General features: G+C 38.1%; 1 protein-coding gene across 1 annotated transcript in view; it reads right to left on the minus strand.

Moving 5' to 3' along the window:
- Positions 1-25,152, minus strand: part of DIAPH2 (diaphanous related formin 2) — a 346,935-nt gene that overhangs the window by 197,724 nt on the left and 124,059 nt on the right. Inside the window, exons 19-22 of the mRNA XM_081897572.1 lie at positions 23,453-23,557; positions 22,050-22,144; positions 15,408-15,509; positions 4,848-5,087 (exon numbers count right to left, since the gene is read on the minus strand). Coding sequence (XP_081753698.1) covers positions 4,848-5,087; positions 15,408-15,509; positions 22,050-22,144; positions 23,453-23,557 — 542 coding nt within the window. The remainder of the gene's footprint in view (positions 1-4,847; positions 5,088-15,407; positions 15,510-22,049; positions 22,145-23,452; positions 23,558-25,152) is intronic.

Raw genomic sequence — 25,152 nt, forward strand, 5'->3', positions numbered from 1 at the left:
TTGCACTGGACATAATTTAGGTAATTTTTTCCTGAAGAAAAAAATAACATTCCTGACCTCCTAATCACAGTCTGCACTGAGCCTAACACTAACTGCAATGTTCAACAAATATTTATATTTTTTAATTCTCTAGATAGAGAACCATTATTACCATTAGCATAAGTCAGATGTAGTGGTGCACTATGGTTAGATCTGATTAGCCAAAGGCAGGATTTTGCACACAAAACGGAAGATTAGACCATATGAGCTCATGGCACACTTCTGATTCTCCTAACCAAATGAAGGTGGTTACTGTACTAAACTATAGGTTTGATTATTAGACAGATATTTAGATGTTTTGCAACCACATGTTCAACTTGATGGTCTGCCCACAGCGGTGTGAGTGCACACACTATTACATGTCTCAAAGTGAAAAACAGCACCTAGTCACTTCAAAACTACCAACAAGATGTAGTAAGCTCCTGACTGCTAATGCAGTTTTGCTTTCACTCAAATATTGCTTCTTTCTGTATCATATTTGTATAAATATTAACTGTTCAGTGAATCAACAATCATGAACGCTTCAGTGCATATATCAAAACTACTGCTCCTGCTTGCCAGCCTCGATACAGTACATGAATTCTAATGGCAGTCTCCTTTATTTAAGCAAAATTAAGTTCTGTGCTCGCTGCCAAGGGTTGTTTACAAATCACCGCTTTCTTCAATAACACCACATGCTGCAATATAACATCCGGAAAGATAATGCATTTTTAAGGATTTGCAATCAACATAAAGACATTAGTTTTGTAGCTAGCACTAGGCAGGTTTAATACATGCTTTCCTGGATGTATTTCTACATCTGCCACTAAACAATGCCCTTCCCCACTGCTCCATAACTAGAACAGTCTAAGGACAGATTTGCAGAAACAACCAACATTGTGGTAGCTGATTTCAAAGCAATGTATTTGGCAAGGTGTTCATGTATAGCATCCATTAATCTGAAACTTGGGGTTTTCACTGCAAACCTCTTCCTAAAGTGCTATCTGTTGGTCTTGTAACATGTAATACATGGGAAACAAGTGGGGCATGGTAGCGAGGAGAGAAGAAAAATGTTGAGAGAGAACTTTTATTCAATGAATTAAACAGTAATAGATGATTTATTTTTAAACAAACTGCACTGAAGTCTGTTTTAAAAACATCAGCCTGAGCTTGGATCATAATTAGAATAATTTGAAGACATGAGTTTCTATAACAATGGCAAATAGACTTTCACTTAAGAACTGCTGCAGATCACCACTATAATGAACTAGCAAGCAATAATAAACAGCAAGTCTCTGCCTACCATCAAGCCTACTGTGTCTGGAACAACATCTTCATTCCAGTTATTTGCCTTTTCTGTTAAGTATTCATAGGCACATCAGCAACCTATAGTTGATTTATACCCTACAGAGGATTCTTACAACCGTATATTAGTGGCACAATTATAGTTTCATTTGACATTTTGACTCAGTTGCTTAAAAAAAAAAAATCTTAATGATTATGAACTGTTACTTTTTAATTGGCCTCAATGCAAAATTCATTTGATGAATACAACTGTATGTACACTACATAATGGCAGACTACGATGGAAATAACTTATGTTTCTTTCAAAAAACAAAATGACAGATTCTCATCTCAGTTTTCTAGATGGCTACTAAAGCTCGCAGGTCCCAACATAAGCAAAATCTGTGGGCATCGTTTTATGGCTAGGGTGAAGAATGGGAACAGGCTGAAGTGTAAACCATTAAAAGAAGGCAGGACAGATTTTGCAAATGTGCAATTATAAAATGTATGAGGCTTCATTAACAATTAGTTATTTTCACCCTGTAATCCTTATCATAGACATTCCTCTTAACATCTTAACCTACACACTTCAAAAAGCTTGCTGATGACCTTGCCATAGTTGCACATGCCCTGCTTATATCCAGACAAGACTATATTGCTATGTGCTCTACATGAAACCACTTTACAAAAAGGTTTGAAAGCTCCAGCTGGTTCAGAATGTAACTTCCCAGAAATGTTCAGGACAAAGTGGCTCCATTACATATACTATATCAGCTGCAATAGCTACCTGTACATTTCCAGGCCCAATCTAAAAGTGCTACTGGTGACATTTAATCCTAAATAGTTTGCAACCAATTATTTGAAGGACTCCTTGCACCTGAACAAACTTTCCTCATATTTAAATTGGGATGGCCAGATGTCCTTCTTTACAGATGACACTCCACTACAGTGGAATCTCAGGTTATGGCAGGGATCCATTCCAGAGGCCCCGCCACAACTCGAAAATGATGCAACCCAGAGCATTGTGTCTGTGCACACGCACAGAGTGATTTAGCGCTTCTGCATGTGCGTGAACCCAGAAGTAACCCGTTCCAGTACTTCCGGGTTTGGGCCGGTTGCAAGCCGAGGGTGACGTAAGCCAGAGGCAATGTAACCCAAGGCTCCACTGTATTGGAAAGGCTCTCCAGGGCAAATCCAGTTTAAAGAGAATGAATGATAAGAAGAGGGAGCAAGGGCATGAGACTATGAGATGCACAGGTTACTTGGCCGGTCTTCCCCATTATGGTAAGATGTTTTGTATTACTTTTAAAATTACAGTAATTATTTCTAGATTTGCATATACACATATAAATTAGCATATAAAATTTTGCTGTTCTCAGTCTCTCTCCAACCCCACTTGGTAATCAAAAAATCCCAGTGCTATTTTATATAGATAGCATGACTCTTATATAAGTATCCCAAGCAGGATATTATCCCAGTGGTGGTGTTCTCTGAAAGGCAGGGTCCTGGATTGTCATTTCATACAGCCATCTTCTTTCACTTATGTACTTAAGACTTTGTTTTAATGAAAATACTCTATGGCACACCCATTTTGAGACACTTAACATTTCATTTACTTATTCATACTAAACTATCATACTAAGAGTTTGTTAGAACCGATGTCAAACCTTTTATTGCTAAAACTGTATCTTGCTACATGGTGAAGCAATTTGAGACAGCTAGTGCAGAGATGTAATTGTTCATTACTTGGATTTCCACCTAGCACTTCTAATGGATTACTTAGAACTGTTGGTTCACCATCTCTGAAATAACGTAGTCATAAATCCATGATCCTATACTGAAATGTGTGTGTGTGTGTGTGTGTGTGTGTGTGTGTTACTGCTTATGTCAGACTAGCATTTTGCAAAACTATTTTTTAGACCTACAGAACTGAGAAGGCCAGTTGTAACTGTTTGATATTAAGTTATTAAATTTCCCCTGTAACGTTATTTTTGACTACAAGATCTGTGAAGCAATTTTTGCTGAAGTAGCCAAAGTGGACTTTGAATATATGAAGAATTATGTAAGTTTTCAGTTTGGTATATTAAAAATTAAATCCGATCATAAAAGGGTTACTTATCTGTGGAAATTAACTTTTCCCCATTAGATATGTTTACTTAGCTTGGATTTTAAATTGTGCCAACTGAATATCAGAACGGGAAATTTTTTAACAGGCCAACAAATGTCCATTTTGGCACATATAGAGCAGGCCAGATCAAATACCCTGAGCCTTTATCCTACAGGACAATAAAACTGAACTAGGGATAGATTCCTCTATTTACTTCACAATTTTATAGGTCAGTCGTATGATTTCAAAATTAAATAGCTGTTGGTCAAAGTAGACAAGCTTATTAACTATTGGGTAGCTTTATATGCCCTGTAACACATATGTACAATCTTGTTGACAATATCAATTTTTACATACAGAATTTTTAATACACACACAAACATACTGCATGTAAAATTTGGGACCAAGATAGTTGCGACTAATTCCCCATGCTTCAAATTTAGCAGTGCACATGGGGATGGGGGAGGGAGACCTTAAAACCAGGTTAATCCATGATTGATTCATCTACATGTCTCGGTATACAAAAAGATTTAAAGAGTAACCATTTTCATAACATGCATTTCCAAATGATGTTGTAATCTTTTACATTCACCCAAATAATTTTTCACTGTGGTTTAAAATAATAATTTAAAAGAAAAAAAACCCAAAATATGTGAAGCAATTACATAGTGTTTTCTATCTATTTCACAATGTAAATAACAAAACTTGGTGTGGGGCTTCTAAGAAATATTGTACCCAAACACCCCACTTGAATCCACAGTTGAGCAGACTTCTTTATAAAACATTTTTCAACTGGATATTTCAAAACATATTTTAATCAGATTTAAGAAAAACTTCTAGAACTTTCCAATCAGTATTAGATTTATCACCATATTTTTCTGTGTATAACACCCCCCGTGTATAAGACGCCCCCTATTATTGGGGACTCAAAATTAAGAAAATGCACTATGCACCATGAAAATGCACCATGTATAAAACGACATCTTATTTTAAACTTCAAAAATTTAGGAAAAAATATAGTCTTATACACGGAAAAATTCAGTATTTTATTATTAACTTCATTGATGCTACACAGGAATATGGTGTTTCCGTCCCAACTCTACCAGATACTTTTCAGAGAAATTCAGGATTCTTTCCTTGGGTTGAACGTTCACATATCAGCCTAGCAGAAACATTTATTGATCTATAAGAGTAAGCAATGTCAACAAACAGACCTTCCATCTCACTACTTGCATAAGAAGGTCACCTGTGCAAGAGGGGCAAGTGCCAGGTAACAACTTGTTAGCTGCTCTTAAAGTATTATTTCCAAGCTAATATCTGCCAAGAAATAAGACTGTATAGGTAAATATTCAGGAACCAGAGGCAACATTATAGCAACATTTAAAGATATTCAACACTACCACCAACAGTTACGTATTTTTGTGTAGCTTAGGCTTACCTTGCAAAGAAAGCTAATATTAAAGCCAAGTGACTGAGCATTTCTTGAGCCTGAATTCATGTAGTTTCCTATCAGTAGCACAAGTTCCAACAGTCTGCTAAAATTTTCACTCTTCTTCAGTTCCTCACAGGCGATTGTTACTGCCATGATGCCAGGCTTGATATTGTTTATGTGCTCTTCAAATGTAAGTTTGAAAAGGATGCCATTGAGGCGAGGCCGTAACATTTTCACCGAGCTCATCTGCAAGATTAGAAACAGCTTGTGGATTATGTGCAAAAACACTCTTCATGCAATACATCAGAACAAAATAAAAAAATTCCTTCCAGTAGCACCTTAGAGACCAACTAAGTTAGTTATTGGTGTGAGCTTTCGTGTGCATGCACACTTCTTAAGAGAGAAGGTATAGAAGATATCTGAAGAAGTGTGCATGCACACAAAAGCTCATGCCAATAACTAACTTAGTTGGTCTCTAAGGTGCTACTGGAAGGAATTTTTTTATTTTGTTTCGACTATGGCAGACCAACATGGCTACCTACCTGTAATCAGAACAATATGATCACTTTTAAAATATTATTTTCCATAATGTATATATGCCACTTGAAAAGACATATTTGCTCCACTTCCCATAGTAGTAGTAGAAGCCCATGTTTCTTTATTCCTGAGACACAATTACTGCACATTTTTACCATTTAGGTTAAAAAAACACAACCAGGTAAAGGACTCTTGGGTGGTTACACCCAGTCAAAGGCAACTATGGGGTTGTGGCGCCTATCTTGCTTGCAGGCCAAGGGAGCCAGCGTTTGTCCACAGACAGCTTTCCAGGTCATGTCGTCAGCTTGATTAAACCACTTCTGGTGCAACGGAACACTGTGACCAAAACCAGAGCACACAGAAACACTGTTTACCTTCCAGTCACAGTGGTATCTATTTATCTACTTGCATTGGTACGCTTTCAAACTGCTAGGTTGGCAGAAGCTGGGACAGAGCAATGGGAGCTCACTGCACTGCACTGATTCGAACCGCTGACCTTCCAAATGGCAAGCCCAAGAGGCTCAGTGGTTTAGACCACAGCACCACCTATGTCCCTGTAAACAGTATGACTCAAAGGTTTACCAAGCAAAACAAAACTTTACTGATTCTGAGTACCCTTTTCCCTCCCTTCAGAAAATATCTCTCTTTTCTCCTCACGCCATCTTATTGTACCATCTTCATTCATCTCTATAATACGCAGCAGTGGGCTTTTAAACAGCATTATTCCATTAATCTCTGCCTATCATTCACCATTCCCCCTTTCTTTGTGTCCTTTTCTCATGCTGTTGTCTTTTAGACTGAAAGCCTAGGGACTGGATCACTTTTAATATACTATCAGCACAATGCCTAGTTGTTGACATGTTTTAGTATCCTTGTCACTGATATTCACAATGTAATATTGATTCCCTCCCTCTCTCTCTCTCTCTTTATTTATTTATTTTTCCTTTCTTTTCCTTCTCCTCCTGCGATGAGGCTACATTTTAATATTTTAATGTTCCATTATTTTAATGTTGTATTTTATTTTTGTTTTTAAGTTGTAATCATTCCTCTTGTTTTTATTATTGCTTGTAAGCCGCTCTGAGCCCGGCCTTGGCTGGGGAGGGCGGGGTATAAATAAAAAAATATTATTATTATTATTATTAACCTGTTGATTCTTCCCACCCACTCTCATTAACCCCTTTCTTTTGTTCTTGCAAGGGGATAAAAGGGAACATCCCCATATAGCTCTATTTCCTTTTTCCTAATATTCACACACTGTGTGATTCTTGCTCTCTTCTTCCCGTTCCTGCTATTCAAAAGAAGCTATTGATAGGGGGGGGAAAGGGAGAAAACTGTCAGGCAACTTAGAGTCCAAGCTTAAATCTTCAGAGGGCTGAATAAGACCAAGGGTGACAAACACATTTCCAAATCCTGCCTCAATAATTATTTTGTTTCCCAGCGTAGATGCCCCAGTTAGAAACACTGGGGGCAGAAGACACACTGTCTCACTTTGCACAGGATGCTAAACCAAACCATAGCTTAGCATAATTGTGTAGGCACCTGGAGAAATCATAGCCACTTTGTTCCTCCTCCAGTCCTGCTGGCATGGCTTGGCTTAGCAAGTTGTCAGAATCTAGACTTATGGCTTATCTTCTCCAGATAGCTGCAAGATGTAAACCCAATTTTAAAAAAACAAAACCTTAGTTATAGCTTAACAAGAGCAGAACAAACCACAAGCTAGGGTTACACAATAACCAGGGTTCAGCTCACAACAGCACAGCAGCAGAAAGACTGGATGAGGAGCAAAGTGGCCATAATCTAGGACAGGGGTCAGCAAACTTTTTCAGCAGGGGGCTGGTCCACTATCCCTCAGACCTTGTGGGGGGGGGTGAAGTATTTTTTTTGGGGGGGAGGGGGAGAATGAATTCCTATGCGCTACAAATAACCCAAACAAACAAACAAATGGACACATTCTACTCATGTAAAAACACCAGGCAGGCCCCACAAATAACTCAGAGATGCATTTTAAATAAAGTCTACTCATTCTACTCATGTTAAAAACACGGATTCCCAGACTGTCTGTGGACTGGATTTAGAAGGCGATTGGGCCGGATCTGGCCCCCAGGCCTTAGTTTGCCTCCTATCTAGGAGCTCACACATCCTCAAAAAACCATCATTTGGCTTAACATTGTGTGCAAACTGGGACATTTTGTGTTTAATGAAATAGTAACAAAAATTTAGCAAGAAAAGGGTAATAAACATAATATAGATGTGCATACCACTTTGTAATTTCTGAGGGCCATATACTAATTACTGCACTTTTATTCATAATTTGAGATGTTTTCCAAATATATGCAATTTGGAATTATTGTTAGTTATTTAACACAGAACCAAAACAAATGAACAAAAACCCTCCTTTGACCAGGTTTATGGAAGGAAAAAATATTTAATTAATACTAGCTTAACCAAAACTGTTTTTTCCCTTTGACATTAGGAGGGGAAATGACTCCATTATATTTTTAAGCCATGTTCACAGCCAGTCATGAATCTGTAGGAACATAATAGTTATTGGGGATACACAAATAATGCCACAGGCAGATAAAATCATTAAAAGCTTCTAGTCTCACAACAGCATTCAGCCAGACTAAGCCATATAAGCACCTAAAAGTATTTGATTGAAACCAGTGACAGTTGTCAGATGTGATCTTTTACTGCATTTCAGATGCCTTACTCTTTTTTTAATGATTCATTGCATAAGTGCTCTAGGTCACTGACCACAATTGTGCATTATGCAAGGGTTTATTTGTATTATGAGGTCATTGTCCATCAAAATGCTACCAAGGGAATTTCATTATTTTGAGTTGATCCTACACTTTATTAAAAGGGGGAGGAAGAGGCATTGACAGATTTTTATAACTGTTACAAGTGCGTTATTTCCCTATGGACCATCTGATTTATGCTTTTGCTACTTACAAGATTTCTAAACAGTGTTCCAGTCCTGTCACTGAAAATAATCAGACCTCCCTTTGAACAGATGGGGAATTCAGTCAACCATATCCCCCTCTCCCAACAGGTTTAGTTTCTGAGCCAACACAAAGTGAGAATCAAGTGGAATTTGATGGTCTACAGCAGGGGTAGGCAGAAAGCAGACTGAGATTTGCTACTGGGTTTCTGGGTCCTTTTCAAAAGATCAAAAAGGATGTTTGACATCTAATTGTTTAATGATAGCAACCATTTCCCCCTAAAAAAATAGAATGCGAAAATGAAGAAAGCAGGGGGCAAGAGTGGAACCAGCAATCCCCACCCCTTTGAATGGACTGTGAGCTCATGATGGTGGCCTTGTTTGCTCATCAACATAAGCCAGAGTACTACTTACCACAGCTGCACATACGTACTGATTCCCCTTCAGGCTTCTAAAGACAGTCATTCTTTGGCTTAGCATGTTAGCCAAACTCAAGATCATAGTTAAGGTCTTTCTCCCTTAGGCATGACATGTAACCACAGGGCAAAACTTGGCTATATGTTGTGGTTAAGGAGGAGAAACCTTAAACCCTGATCCCTGGTTTGGTTGACAATCTGAGCCAAATATTGATTTCGCTACTAGGCTGACCTAAAAGACCTAGGGAGGGTGCAAAGCTGCAACAATCTCTTCAGCAGCTAGCACGTCTATGCTAAGCAGTGGTTTGCCTTGGTGTGGAATGGGAATTCAATCACTAAAAGCAAGTTTCTGATCTCAGAAGTGTCCTGTTTCTTATTAACATAAGAAGAGCCTGCTGGATCAGGCTGCATCAACCAGATGCCTACGAGAAACCCAAAAGCAGGACAGTAATTCTAACTGTGTGGCCACCCCTTTCTAAACTACTATTTTCCAATTTGGCCAAGAAGGTAGAATGGTGGGGGGTAAGCAGGTCATGGAAGCGTGGTATGTCCTTATGGTGCATAAAGGATTCAAGATATATGTATAATAGAGCCATGCTGAGAAAATCTAACTTGTCTAAGACTTGTCCTGGTCTAACAGGGATTCTGTATATTTCAAAAACTCACTTCCAGCATTTTAGAAACAAGCACAGTTCCACTCAATTCACCCTCACTTGCTCTTTTTCTAAAGTACCAATAAGAAAACAGAAAAAGAGGCTACATTAAGAACTAGATAACACAGGAGGCATAGTTTCATTGATAGTTATGGTTTGAAAGAGTTTATATGTATGTGATGGTTAAATTGGACACTGTTTTTTTTGTAGGCTTCCCTGATGAAGAGCAGCAAATCGTCTACTAAATAATTAATAAATCAGGGTCTTGACTACTTAACTACTACACTTCATTATTAGCTTCGCTATTCTTTTCTCTTTTTTTTGCACCGGTAAGAAACAAAACAGAAATCTTAGGATTTCATTTGAAGAGATTTGCAATACTGTGGCCTAGCACTTATTAGAAGTGTTTCTCAAATTTTGCTTCCTTTTCTTAGTATGGATAGGCATAGTGTTAGCATTTTTTATTCACTGCTTTGTGGGAAAAGATTATTTGGTTTTGAAGAGCCCATTTAAGCAAGTTAGGTTTCTACTTTAATATTAAAATGCAGGCACCAGTAGGATGCATTTATTACAAGTGCTGGCATACTAACCAAGCTATATAAAGTGCTAAATAATAATGGTAATAATAATGGTAACTAATCATACAAGAAGGTGTTTGGAAATTTGATTATAGGAGCTGACAGGAAAGCAATATAATCAAATGAAGTATTATTATCATCTTTTTATTATTTTTATTATATAAATTTTATACATCACTTGAATTAAAAAAAAAATCAAAGAGGTTTCACATAAAGATTAAAGTACAGGTAACTTGCAACTTACACACATTTACCGGCATTTCAACTTTACGCGGCTAGTTGAAATCACATAAATTAAATGCATGGAAGGCAAAGAGCTTAAAAGCTCATTTTGTACAAGCTTTACTTGGCATTGACACAGCTTTGAAACTTTCACACTTGCTTAATGTGCTCTGGGATGCTCTCACAAGATTGTGCAGGCACTCAGTCGTCCTTGTAGATCTCGCGAGAGCCTCCCAGAGCACAGTAAGCAAGATGGAGAGCTTACAAACTCTCTGCCTTGCTTAGAGGGAAGGGCTCAAGACCCATCTGACGTGCCACTTCTTGAAGATAAGATTGGTTATGCAGTGGTTTTTGAGTATATGCTTTTTGCATATGTGCCCCATCCCCAGAAGGCTAGTTCTGCTTAAGATGTAAGTTACCTGTATGTCACTAACCTATACAACTCACAGTGAATCGTTAGCAATAATATTGCTTCAAGATAACAGGTGAGTTTTTAATCTCAGAGGCTTACAATAGCACACTGTGGCAGCAAAGACTGGAAACTCCTCTTTGCTATCTGTCATTAAATTTCATCTCACTCATATTAGATGTGAAACTTCATTTGATTCTAAAATATAACTCCAAAAAACTGTAGTTCATTAGAATATATAATTCATCTTAATGCTTCATCTAAATGAAAATGTGATGCTCCAATTTTCATGCACAAATAAGAATATTAAGCTAATTAGTCTGTTATAATAAGTAACCTAATTACAAAGTGTGACTTTTCTAAATGAATTTTAAACATCTAATTCTGACCTTTATTAGGTTTGATGGGTATATTGATTATCCAATTAAAACCTTATATTAATAATTAACTTACCTAATTTGTATATGCAAATAGGTATACACATTCTGAAAAGAAAAACTTCAAATAGAAGGCAGCCTTTCAATCATCCTCTTCTTACTTAACCTGTTCTTAATAGCAGTATCCAGATTATTATAGCAAGAGGTCTTTTAGCCAAGCTATGATCTATAATTGCCACCTGAACAGGAGAAATCTCCATACACTGTCAAGTTAAACAGATTTTTTATTAGAACCTAATGCTTCAATGTCAGAAGTATGTGCACAGAATTGATTTCTCCCTCTTACAGAGAAGAAAATGGAACACCCATGTACAGTTATACACTAGGTGTATATACACCTATTTTGATACAGCTTGGCAAAGAGTTCCTAAAACATGCTCAATACAATAGAAAACTGTGAATACTCAATGACAATGCAATGTTATAAATGAAGTGGCTTTTCAAACATATATTGAAAATCCTACAGACAGAAAAGCCATGACACTGAGCTCTATTGCAATTAATTAGTGTATAGCCAACCAGAAGGGTGTGTGTGACTAGTATGGCCTTCTCACCATACTTCTTTCTTGATTCCCCCCTTTGAAGTAATTCTCCTTTATTAAAGGAGGTATTGGAGGTTAAATTCCCACATATGTATATAACATGTAGTTTGATAGTAACACTCTCTTCCCAAAACAAATATAGGGAAAAAGCAGCTATTCAAAATTGGGATAAGCCTTAAGAAGGACAATGAGATATTATGCTAAGATTAATTTATTGTTTAAAATAGGGAAGAGCTGTGGAAGGCTTAGCTACCATGAATATGTTTCAAAAATAAAGATATAAAACAAGTGAGCATCTATCTATAGTAGGTAGAAAAGGGTGGAAATAGCTTTTGATTGAAGCTTCACAGTTTCCTGAAAAGGAGCATTTGAATGAAATTTTACACAAAGCAAACAGATTATATTGTAATATAAAGGCAGAGAAGGAGTCAGAATGTATGCTGAAAATAAAAAGCACAGCCTTAGGCAAAACATTTAGTTCAAAATCACTTTATGAATTCTATGTTCAGTGATCTACAGCCAGGTAAATCTTTATTCAATCCAGCAGAATTACTTCTGATATGTGCAAGGATAATGGATTTGGGTGTTTTCGGGTTGTTTCAAGTATGGATTTTCAAATATACACAATAACAATTCCCCCTTCTCCTAGGAAAACCACCTCAACCTAATCTTAAAACTTAATTCACATGTTTAGGAACTGAAGGTGGCTTCACCCAGAAGTAACTAATGTTCACATGCTACGTAAATGGATTATTACTTGGTCAACTATAGTAATCAATCTAGAATATAGTTTTAAACAACCAGGAATTTTATCCAATGCTTTTGTTTGTACTACAGGTCATAAAGAACAAAAGTGTCTGTGAAACTTACTTTGCACCAAAGTAACAGCAGAAATGGACACCTCAGGAGTCAGTCAGTCTATCTATCTATCTATCTATCTATCTATCTATCTATCTATCTATCTATCTATCATCTATTTGAACCCTGCCCACTCTGGGAGGTTTCCAACAAAGATTAAAAATACATTAAAATGTCACACATTAAAAACTTCCCTGAACAGGGCTGCCTTCAGATGTCTTCTAAATGTCAGGTAGTTGTTTATCTCTTTAACATCTGATGGGAGGGCGTTCCACAGGACGGGCGCTACTGTGGAGAAAGCCCTCTGTCTCGTTCCCTGTAGCTTTGCTTCTTGCAGTGAGGGAACCGCCAGAAGGCCCACGGCGCTGGACCTCAGCGTCTGGGCAGAACGATGGGGGTGGAGACGCTCCTTTGGGTATACTGGGCCAAGGCCGTTTAGGGCTTTAAAGGTCAACACCAACACTTTGAATTGTGCTTGGAAACTTACTAAAAGATGTAATTGAAGCTTAAATGACATCTATGCTAAAAAAACAAAAACTGACCAAATGCTTTATAGGAAAAAATATTCACGTGACTGTGGGGAATACCCCCTAAAAAGCCTCTAAACATCCACTTTTTTCTGCTCTACAGCTCTCCCTCCCATGTTCTTTCCACACAACTCCCTCTTCAACCATGGTTGAAGAAGGGCTGGCTAGAAGCTGTGCAGAAAAATGACTGCTGCTCCTATTGCTGCTGCTGCACATCAGCTACTAGGCTGGGAGGCTGAGCAGCCAAAACAAGCCCCACTGTATCTCCTGTCACTTTAGAGCTTCCTCCGCTTTCACTGAAGTCCTCTTTGGGTTCTGGGGTCTCCTTGCAAGCCACAATGACTCTCCAGTTCTCTCCCACCATTTCCTGTTTTGAATCTTTCTATGTATCTATCTATGTGTCTGTCTGTCTATCTATCTATCTATCTATCTATCTATCTATCTATCTATCTATCTACAGTGGTGCCTCGCAAGACGAAATTAATTCGTTCCGCAAGTTTTTTCTTCTTGCGAGTTTTTCGTCTTGCGAAGCACGGTTTCCCATAGGAATGCATTGAAAATCAATAAATGCGTTCCTATGGAGACCGTCCGGGGACAGAGGGGAAGGCGCGTGCGCCTCTGTCCCCGGAGATTGCGGGGCTGGCAAGGGGGAGAAGATCGCTTCTCCCCATTGCCGCCCCTTGCTTCAAAAGAAGTCCAGGGACAGCGGGGAAGACGCGCTGCGCTTCCCCGCTATCCCCGGAGTTTGCAGGGCAAGCTTCGTTTTGCGAAGCAAGCCCATAGGGAAATGCGTCTTGCGAAGCGGCTAAGAAAACGAAAAACTCCTTCGTCTAGCGAGTTTTTTGCCTTCCGAGGCGTTCGTCTTGCGGGGTACCACTGTATCTATCTATCTATCATCTATCATCTATCTATCTACTTACTTACCAGCACTGCATATATACACGGTCACACATGAGTCAATCACATGTATGTGGGAGGGGGTTGTATAGTATAACAAATTGTTAATACAAAGAAGTGGCCCAAGTTGAAGGATGTTGCTGTCACCTTGTCAGTTCTTGACTGTTAATCACAGCTTCAAATGCACAATATTTTAATCATAATGAATCCAGTTGTCCTCAATGTTTAAAGAAATGTGATATATAAAGACAGTCAAATGTTGTTTTTTTAGAATTTCTCACATGTCACTATTGCCCCTTCTCCAAGGAACCTAGAGCAGCACTCACAGGGTTAGAATATTTTATCCTGAAAACAAACATGTCAGGGTGGTTTGGCTTTGAGAAAGTGACTGCCCAATGCCACCCTCTGATCATCCGGGATGAGCTGGAATTAAATTTGGCCTTCTCAGCATTTTAGCCACTCTTTTCAATGACTAGACACAAAATCCTTTGTACTAAGATTGACAGGGGAAGTTCTACTTGAGATTCCTTCACCTGATGAAAGTTATGAGGATGCAGAATGTGAGAAGACTTTCTCTGAAGCAGTGCTTTATCTCTGGAACAAACTGTCTTCCAAGCTGAGTCTAGCACCACATTTCATTAGCAGAGGAAGATGCATTTATTTGTTCAGGTCTTTGGAAGGGATAACATTATGCCATTTAGTCTTTATTGCCTGCTTCTGTGATCATAGGTATTAGGTGTTGATAGCTTTAGAGATTACTTTTTTGTGTCTGATATGTGGTATTATACTATGTCACAATTAATTCTGTTTTAATTATTTATGCATACTGTCCTGGGGTTTTTAAGCGAAAGTTTATAAATCTCATAAACAAATGCCATGTGGGCATACTACTGTGCTACAAGACCTTGAATGTAGAACTTCAGAAGCAATTACACAAGGAGCAAAATATCTACTTTTATCAATGCATGACTTGCATAGAAGCCACTTAGTCAAAATGTAACATTATTTTAGATCTACATTGTGGCCAGTAGGTAAAAAGGCATAGGCCATTTGCCACTGCAAGGCACCTTTCAAATGAACCAGATGGCAATAAGATATTCTATTGTTTTAGATATTTGTGAGCACAATACTGCTTCAGAAAACAATTTTGAAAGCTGATGCGACTAGAAAGAGCACATGCATTGCTGCTGTTGGCTAGCATATTATTGCACATATATGTATGTTATTTAGATAGACTTTAACAAATGTTTTTAAAGGGGATAATTTTGGGGATGAATTTATTATTTTGAGCCATTTTGGGTAGAGTATAAGTTTACTCTGTCCATGTGGTGAGATGATTGGCAGAAATTCTTTTCTGCATGCTCTCATCATCAGTAGCAGGAAGGGTGGCAACCAGCCTAATGACCATTTTATGGTACGGCTGTATTATTAAGACAGTGTATAGCTATGCACTAATAAAAAAGCAGCTACTATTTTTAAAGAGATATTCTCAGAAATCTTTGGTAAACTTGCCAAAATGCACAGGTTGAATTTATGAAACAGAACTTACCACAACTCCAAATTGTTCAGGCTCACAGAGATCATCATACTCATTCTTTAACTCGGCTAAGGCACTGAGCTCTTTCGGTTCAGGGAGGTTCTTTACCAAATTCTAGTGACACAAACAGAAATAAGAATTATTTTTATATTTATTAATCATAGGTATAGATGATATAGATATAGATTTATTATGCTTCAACTAGCGATGTGAGATGAGAATATTCTTGAGCATATTTTCTGCTAGAAAATTCTCCAGAAACTGTAAATTCTAATGTAAGAACCAGTTTTACAACCCACATTTAAGAAATCTAGTAAACAATCAGTCAAACTGTGATATTCCCAGTGTAAGTAATGAATAATGATTTTTTTTGATCCAGTTACATTACTGGGCATTGTGTCATTCCCCATTGGCAGTTCTGAAATGTGAGCTACAGAAAACATTTTATTTTATTTTTTAGTTTTAAAAATGCTATTCATTCAATTTGTATATGTAATAGCCTTTTTTTCTATTTTGGTGTGACCTTATTCTTTGCAATTCTATACCCTTGGCCATACAGTGTGATTTATTTATTTTTTACAGAAAGTAGCTTTAATGATCCCATCCACACTGTCAATCAGTGTTTTTTTTTAATATTCCTTCTACTTTAAAAGCTACATTTCATACATAATTAGAATTCAAAGTTGATGGTAAATATATGGTTAGTGGCAGGCTAAGTGATTAACGTGAGTCACTCACGTCGAATTTTCAAGTTTGGTGCAAAAAATCAAAGAATGTGAATTCACTGCATTGCCCCATTGATTAAAAGTATCGTTCCATTTTTTGGTTGCCATCTGAACAAGTTTGCCTATGAATAAACATGTATATTAACTAATTATATCATTTTCAATGCAATAAAATGAATATTCTCCTATTTTAAATGAAAATTCTCTAATGTTATCATTAATTAAGACTATTCTCCAAAAAATTGTTCTCAAGAATTTAACATCACTAGCTTCAACTTAATAAAGCAGAGCTTTCCAAACTTTTCATGTTGGTGACACACCTTTTAAACATGCATCATTTTGCAACACAGTAATTCAGTTTTACTAGCAAACCAGAGGTTAAACTAACCCCTTTCCAGCCCTGGGAGGCTTACGGGAAGCATTCACACAACACACCTACACACTGCAGCCGACACACCGTTTGGAAAGTTCTGTAATAAAGATACATAGATGATCCTCAGGATCACTCCAAACTATACAATTCTATGATTCTGTATAAAATCTATTGTTTTAGTCAAATTTACTTTATGTAACAATCATAGAATCACAGAATTGTAGAACTGGAAGGGACCCTGAGGATCATCTAGTCCACCCCCTGCAATGCAGGAATATGCAGCTGTCCCATACAGGGATTGCCCCACATAATTGTTGTTGTTGCTGATAATTATGTTATCACCTAACCTTCACTGTAAGATTACAGCATTAAAAACAATTTAAAAAATCTATAATAAAATAAAAATAAAAATAAGGTGGGTCCTAAAAAGATAGACTTGTCAAAAGTGTCAAAAGCCAGGGTAAAGAGGTAAGTCTTCAGCGTGTCTGAAAACTGTATAATTAAGGTACCCTCCATGTTCCTGGAAGCACTCTCAATGAATAAAATCTTAAAATTGTTTTTCAGGAGAAAAAATGATTGGGAAAGTAACAGGCAACCCCAATGGTGTGACTCCACTGTTCACACCCCGTTCTCAAAGCAAACACTAACAACAACTGAATTGAAAAATTGAGTGTTGTTAATAGTGTGATCTATCCACCAAAAGGAAATATCTCCACCTTCTCCCTTTTTCTCAGCACCTCTCCCCTTTGGAGCTCTGTGTGTTTCCCCAATATGTTGGTTTCATTTCTCAGAAAAGAAAAGATGTAGAGGAATTCCCTGATCCGCCTCAACATGCCTTGTTAGTAGTGCAATTCAACTCAAGAATATAAGAGTCTGCCATAAATCATTCCATTTTGTCTTGTTATTGGGGTACACACAAAGCCAATGCACATTCCTAATAAATGCAAATGAATCACAGGCCTTTCTCTCAGGACTATAAACTAAAAGCAAAAAACCACAGGAACACTTTTACGCTTTGCATGACAAGGACTGGTGGAATATGGTAGGGGAGGTATGCATTTACGTTTAGTTAAAACCAGATTAATATTCGTTTTTCAGTATTAATTGTAACTTTCCAACTGCACATACACAATGAACATGGCCTGAAGAGCATGTCTGGCTCTGTGCCCACACTATATTTACAAACATTTGTTGTTTCTCTGTCCTTGGTCACACATGGATTTGCCACATAGACATGTTAAAATAAACATGTGCTGTTTGTAGAGGCTATCAAAGTTTGTGGAGAAACTCAAAATACTTTTTTGAGTATTTTTATGATCATTTTAATGTGGCATTCACTGAATTTTCTTTCTACTACAATGCTGTTGTGGCAAAGCATTCCTCTAAATAGTGGTGAAAATGTAGTTCGCCATCACCTCTAAAGCATGGTGTATTTTCTTACTACCATTTATTGGAGCAAGGGACTCCTTCACCACAAAGTTGCAAGAGGTAGCAAAATCACTTTATCAGAGTCAACCACCATAACCTAACATTTCACCAAATGCTACCCAGATTCATTTTTTCTATTTCCATTTCAGTGGAACAGCTATTGGATCTGTATGTATAAAGTTAAACTGTTCTTAAGAACATCTGATTCTGACATTGATCAGAATTGAGTGAGTTTTGTTTACACCTTATGTTGCAAAATATTCCAAGGAAGTTTCCCTGTTTCCATATGTAAATGCTAGATGGAAATGTCATTAGACTGCAGGCTAGTTTATAAAACTATGCAGAAGGCAAACAAAAAATACCAACCTTGGATTAACAAGCAACCTTCATTACGATGAAGGTATGACAGTTGTCCCCAGTTCTAATTTTAATACATACCATACATGCACCCATTAACACATTAACAGCATAACAGAACAGTACAATATTTTGCATAGAATCACATTTCAAGTGGCACCTTACTGATCCAGTTTTAGACAGGATAGTCAAAAGAAAGTGTTTGTGACAGCATTAAAAAACTTTGTATTCAATCGTTCATGCCTCATAGCTCTAATTTTATGGCATGTCAGCACTGTGATGTTAAAAAACTGTCTGTTAAACAGAACTGAGACATTTAACTACTTTCCACATTTTTGCAATTATTCAACAGTATTCCACAAACTTTTATTTTCTTTAAATGTTAATTGCACACTTAAAGGTTAGTTAAGTGAAGATATTGAACCATGGTGCCTTTTCTTGCATACAAAAATGTAACCTTTCTTTCTTGTCTCAAAACATCTCATTAAGTCACTCAAGCCTTGGTCACACATGGATTTTTCATTATAAAACCCATCATAATGTACCCAGATTGGATACTTAACAAATTTAAGGATATATGACATACATAAGTTCTTATCAATATACTCCCAATTATTATACCCATGACTCTTAGTTAAATCTACTGGTACAGACAGCACAGAAGGCTGCCTTATGCCAAATCATATTTTGTGTGTGTGTGATCTGCACTCTGTGTGTGTGTGTGTGTGTGTGTGTGTGTAATGTCCTGCATGTTGGGTTGTATGTTTATATAAATGCATAGATTTCTTGTCTCAAACAAGAAGCTTCAAAACATCTCATTAAGTCACTCTCTCTCTGTGTGTGTACAGTGGTGCCCCGCAAGACGAATGCCTCGCAAGACGGAAAACCCACAAGACGAAAGGGTTTTCCATTTGCCAGTTGCTTCGCAAGACGAATTTCCCTATGGGCTTGCTTCGCAAGAAGAAAGCCCATAGGGAAATCTCCGGGGACCTCTTTTAAATGCTGGCGGTGGGGAGCAAAGCCTTTCCCCCCGTCCGGCCTTCAGAAGAGGTCCAGGAAGGCCGACGAGGGCCGAAAGGCTTTGCTCCCCACCGCCAGCATTTTAAAAGCAGTCCGGGATAGCAGGGAAGCACTTCCCGCTATCCCGGACGGCTTTTGAAGGCAGCCGGGGGGAGCAAAGACTTTTGCCCCCCGCCAGTCTTCAGAAGAGGTCCTGGACCTCTTCTGAAGGCCGGCGGGGGGCAAAAGTCTTTGCTCCCCCCTGCCTGCCTTCCCGGGAGAGTGGAGAAACGCAGCGTGTTTCTCCGCTATCCCGGACGGCTTTTGAAGCATTTTAAAAAACCCCGGGACAGCGGAGGACTTCTGAAGGCCGGCGGGGGGCGAAAGTCTTTGCTCCCCCCCGCCTGCCTTCAAAAGCCGTCCGGGATAGCGGAGAAACACGCTGCATTTCTCCACTCTCCCAGGAAGGCAGGCAGGGGGGAGCAAAGACTTTCGCCCCCCGCCGGCCTTCAGAAGAGGTTCAGAGAAGTCCTCCGCTGTCCCGGGGTTTTTTAAAATGCTGGGGGTGGGAAGAAAAGCCCTTGTCCCCCCCCCCAGCCTTCAGAAGAGGTTGGGGGACAGACTGTCCCTGGACCTGGTCTGAAGGCGGTTTCCATAGGAACGCATTGATTGATTTTCAATGCATTCCTATGGGAAACCGTGCTTCGCAAGACGAAAAACTCCCAAGAAGAAAAAACTTGCGGAACGAATTAATTTCGTCTTGCGAGGCACCACTGTAATGTATTGCATGTTGGGTTGTATGTTTATATGAATGGATTGATGGATGTGTTAGGGTGGTTTTGGCCCTGCCCTTTTTGACATGTCTAGCATGCAATCGCTAACCAACCTTAAATAATGGTTTGCTGCTCACTTATTCATCCCTGGTTCAGATATAACATGAAACCAAGGCTTCATTCTTTATCCTGCTCATGCCAGGGAAGGAGTAAGATGAAAGCTATCAGACCACATGCTACCCTTTTGCGAAATAAATAAATAAATGATAAGCCAATAATTCTGGATTTGTGTTAAATGAAAACAGATCTAATCTTATATAACTGATTTAGTTACAAAGCTTGTATTTCAAGCTTCCTCAAAAAAAAAGCAACTTCTGCTGAATAGATAAGCCAAATTGGTTATTTTTTGTTCTAATTTTTAGCAATAACAATGTATTGTTAGTGGGTTTTGCAGTCAACTGCCTTTCACTTTATTGTCTGGAACTTTATATGTGAAGGCCTGTGGACCATTCATTCATTTATTTTAAGGAGACTAGGAATCCCAACATGATGACAATTTGGAAATAGTTCTTATTGTGTAGCATGTTGCCTCCTACTAAGATTTCTGAACCTCCATAAATTTATTTCTAAAACACAAGGAAAGTCGTCTGGCAGTCCAGTATTTAAATATGAAAGATTCTCTTTCCTGCACTCTCCTCTGAAAAAAAGCATCAAGGAAAAGAGGGGGAGAGCCCCATCATGTTTTCTAACCCCTCTACTTCCTCCACCAAATTGCTGGGGGGGGGGGAGTTTCATGCTTGTATCCTTTGACTTGGGACATTTGCAAGCCACAGGAGCCAATCATTTTGAGGCTTGTGCTTGCATAATCATCCTGAAATTATCTTTAAATGAGCAGGCACATCTACTGGCTGCATGCAAGGGGAGGCTTCTGCATTTTACTCTCATCATAAGCATCAGAAACTGGGAGCAGGTATAGAACAAAATGTAAGATTAACGGAAGGTTTACAAATTTTAAAAGGGTAATTAACTGCCCCAATTGCCCTATATGATGAGGTCTCAAACAAAGAGGAGATATTTTTAACTTGAAACATGAGTGCCCACTAAAATAAAATTAGCAATCTAATCTGTAAATTTGTTCCTAAAAGGATTGTTGGGCGATTTGTATAGAACTTGAGCAGAACTTAGTTGGACACAACCCATTTAAAACAGTCCTAGGCTTTCCAGAAAGAGTGAAGAAAGCATTTGGAGTGGAGAAATAAGCAACTTCTGCTGAATAGATAAGCCAAATTGGTTATTTTTTGTTAGATATTACTGGACTCCGACTCCCACGATGCCAAACTACTGCCCATGCTGGCTGGGCCAAATGGGAGTTGGAATCCAACAACATCTGGAGGGTTATAGATTACTCACCTCTGATGTAGTTCAAATGAACACTGTGAATTAATATTTCAAAATTTACAGATGGCAACACAGTGGTTCAAGTGGAGCACACATCTAGGTCAATCATAGTGTTAATTTAAGACATTTAAAGTTTACAAGCAGCTCCGTTCTGAATCAGTTTCCCTATAGCAGGTATGTCAGGGGTAGCCAATGTGGTGTCCCCCAGATATTTATTATTCATATAGATACCATGGCAGAAATACTAATTGGATTCTAACTCTCACAAGTCTTAGCCAACATCACTAATGGCCAGGAATGATGGGAATAGTAGTTCTACAGCTTCTGAAAGGCACTACATTGGCAACCCCTGGTGTATGTGATGTCATTAACCCCATACCACACTATAGTGAATATTAATTATTAATTATTATTTTATTTATTATATTTGTATGCCACCCTTTATCCAAAGATCTGAGAGTGGTTCACAGCATAAAAATACAGAATAATACCACAAAGTACATAATAAAAATAAGAACATGTTACCAAGCTATGGATAATTGAATAGGTTATCATTCTGATGATTTAAACTGTGATTCTAAGAGAAGCTATGTTAACTTACCTGAATCAGTGCTTCACTCAGTTTTAATTCATCCACTTCTAGAATAATATATTTTATTTCTTCATAAGGCATACGGAAAGATCCCAGGAAAATTGCTGAAATGAAACACCACTATTTCAGAGTCTACTGTCAAATGGAAATGACTTTTACTTTGTTTTGTTACGTTAAAATTGTCATTGGAAAAGCATCAATTAAACGACAACAAAAATCATTCCAATAAAAAAATACCTTAAGTATGATTGGTATTTAGGCATGTCTCCCACATAAGGTGGGCATAGGATTACAGCATAGGCTTTTGTTTGAGGAAGGGGCAGTAGGGTTTATGGTGAGACACTAAGTATTAATCCACTGTGCACACCAACATGGGAATAAACTCATCTACACACAAGTGAGACTTCTGCATTTAAGTAAACTCTAAATGCTCATGTCAGGCCAGATTAAGTCTTGGAGTGGGGGTGAGGCCTGGTGGAGAAAAACATGACCTTATAGTAACAGGTAAAAGACGGACGGTTAAGTCCAGTCAAAGATGACTATGGGGTGCGGTGCACATCTCACTTTTCAGGCCACGCATTTGTCCACAGACAGCTTTCCGGGTCATTGGCCAGCATGAATAAACTGCTACTGATACACGGGGGACTGTGATGAGTGCCAGAGTACACAGAAATGCCATTTACCTTCCTGTCACCTATTTATCTACTTGCATTGGTATGCTTTCAAACTGCTAGGTTAGCAGAAGCTAGGAGCGGAGCAACCGGGGCTCACCCTGTCACATTGTTCTGAACTGCTGACCTTCCAATCAGCAAGCCCAAGAGGCTCAGTGGTTTAGACCACAGTGCTACCCGTGTTATAGTACAAAGATGCATCACTCTGATTAAATAAACTAAATACGGGTCCTGATGAAAGAGGAACCAGCTCTATGACAACTCTAGGATTGCAAATGACTTCCACGCCTCTTAAATAATACCTTTGTTGTTACATCAGTGTCCTCAGACACTGTTTATGGTCAACAGCACAGGAAGATTCTTGGCTCTGGTAAGTGTGGAGAGGCATAAGTATACAGGAGTGTTCTTTCTCCTAGGCATTCAAGTTTGACCTAACTATGAAACAGGTCACTCCATCATTACCTTATTGAATCAGAGTACTCTTGAACATAATTTCATCTACTGCTGATGTCCAGAGTCACAGTCTCCCAGATAACATTAGCTAATACCTCAAATTTCATGCAGTCCAAGGAGCCACAGCTAATGAAGACAGCAATGCTTGTCAGGCAACAGTTTCTACATTAAGACATTTCTTTCTAACTATCAAATGAATGACAACAGAAAGGTCTCACAAAGTTTTTTAAAACCCTTAAGGTTTAGGCTCAGACAAGGACTGTGCAAGATGAAAAACCTATTACATACACAAATTCTGTGCAGTCTTCCCATCCAATATCCGTAGCTCTTTAACTCTTTTCTTAGGCAGAGACACCTTCTTTTCTTCTGTATTCTCGACAGGCTTTTTAACTGCTAAACAAAGGGGACATTTATCAGTATGTGCAGACCTAACAGAAGCAAAGCTTCTACACCCAAACTGTTTAAACTTTCACAATATTTCCATGGCTGTGCTTTTTATGTTAAACTTAAGAATTTCCATTAATAAACAGAGATCAACCCATCATGTGCATGGCGAAAACCTGCATGAAACATGAACAGTGACATTTCAACTTTGTTGTGGAATAAAAAAAAATGTCATTGCTAAAATTGATTAATGAACTGCTTCAGAGCAAATCCAACAGGCACTGTCTAAAGCTGATGTGTAGGTAGCTCTATTGCCCTTGCCCATCTACATCAGTGATTTGAGAGAACAAAAGTGTTATCACAATTTCTTCAGCACATCAGAGCCTCCTACTGGTTGCAACCAGGCAATGCCAATCCCTATGTTATTTTTTCAATGAGGCCACACATTAATTGGAACATGGTCAAGAGAAATGAAAAATGGTTCAGGTGTCGGTAAAGTCAGAGTTAAATGCTTAAAAAAACAAGTCAAATACAGGATCTAAATTAAACCTGTTGGTAAGCAACCAATATTTTGTTTTCATTTAATACCGTGATCTATTTTGTGAGCAATAACGTATTTGTTTATCAAAGCAGGAGAAGAAAAGCTGATGCAACATGCTGTAAGAGTTTGTTTTCCATTGTACTCTTAATGCTATGTACTGCATGTGCAGCTGAGAGATGGATCTATTGTTGCATTGCCTACACCTGTAAACTAATGTATTCCCCTGAAATGATAATTTTATTGTGACACCTGCTTGGTGCCCGCACAAGAAACAATGACATTAACCAAGGTAAGCCAAAAATTTGAAGGAAATTAAATGCATCCAATTGTTCTGGTGATAAGGAAAACCCACAAGAATGTAATGGTTCAGAGACTTAATTAAGCAAAACTTCATTATTAGCTCATCCCAAAATCTGGAAACACATGGGTTTTGAAAATTAACAGCTGCACAATACCTAATGTGTCTCACACTTGATCATTAACTCAATTACTGAACACCATTAAACATTACCTTTGCATGATTTAATTCTTCTAACATTAAGACAAAGCAAAACATTGTCACCAACAGTGACCACATATAGCAAAAGGCAGGGGTTATTGAACTGTTAACCAAAAATGCCTGTTTTATATAGCAATTTTTGAGGTACAGGAATATCCAGTCGTTCAAATACTCAGTTGTCAGATATTTGTAGAATAGTAGCTTACATTTATAATTACTAAGATCTCAGAATCAAAACTCAGATTCACAATATCCCATGCCAATAACAGCTTCCAAACAAATTTAGTTACAGGAACAGGGAAACTGAATTGACACAATTTATGATGAAAAAGTATAAAAGACACATCATCCAGGATATCATAAATGAGTGCAGAGCAATGTCCTTCCACACATGCAGTCACCTCCAGATATAGATTCTGTGATGTACTGCTAACCTATGGATTGGCACGTGTTTTGGAAGAAGTATTGTCTGCACTGACTAACACAATTTTACTGAATCTTCATCTTCAAATATAATAGTACTATAAAAATACTAGTTTGATCATTCATTAGTTGATACTAGTC

Source organism: Podarcis melisellensis (assembly GCF_964234715.1).
Source record: "Podarcis melisellensis genome assembly, chromosome: Z".
Classification (NCBI taxonomy): Eukaryota; Metazoa; Chordata; class Lepidosauria; order Squamata; family Lacertidae; genus Podarcis; species Podarcis melisellensis.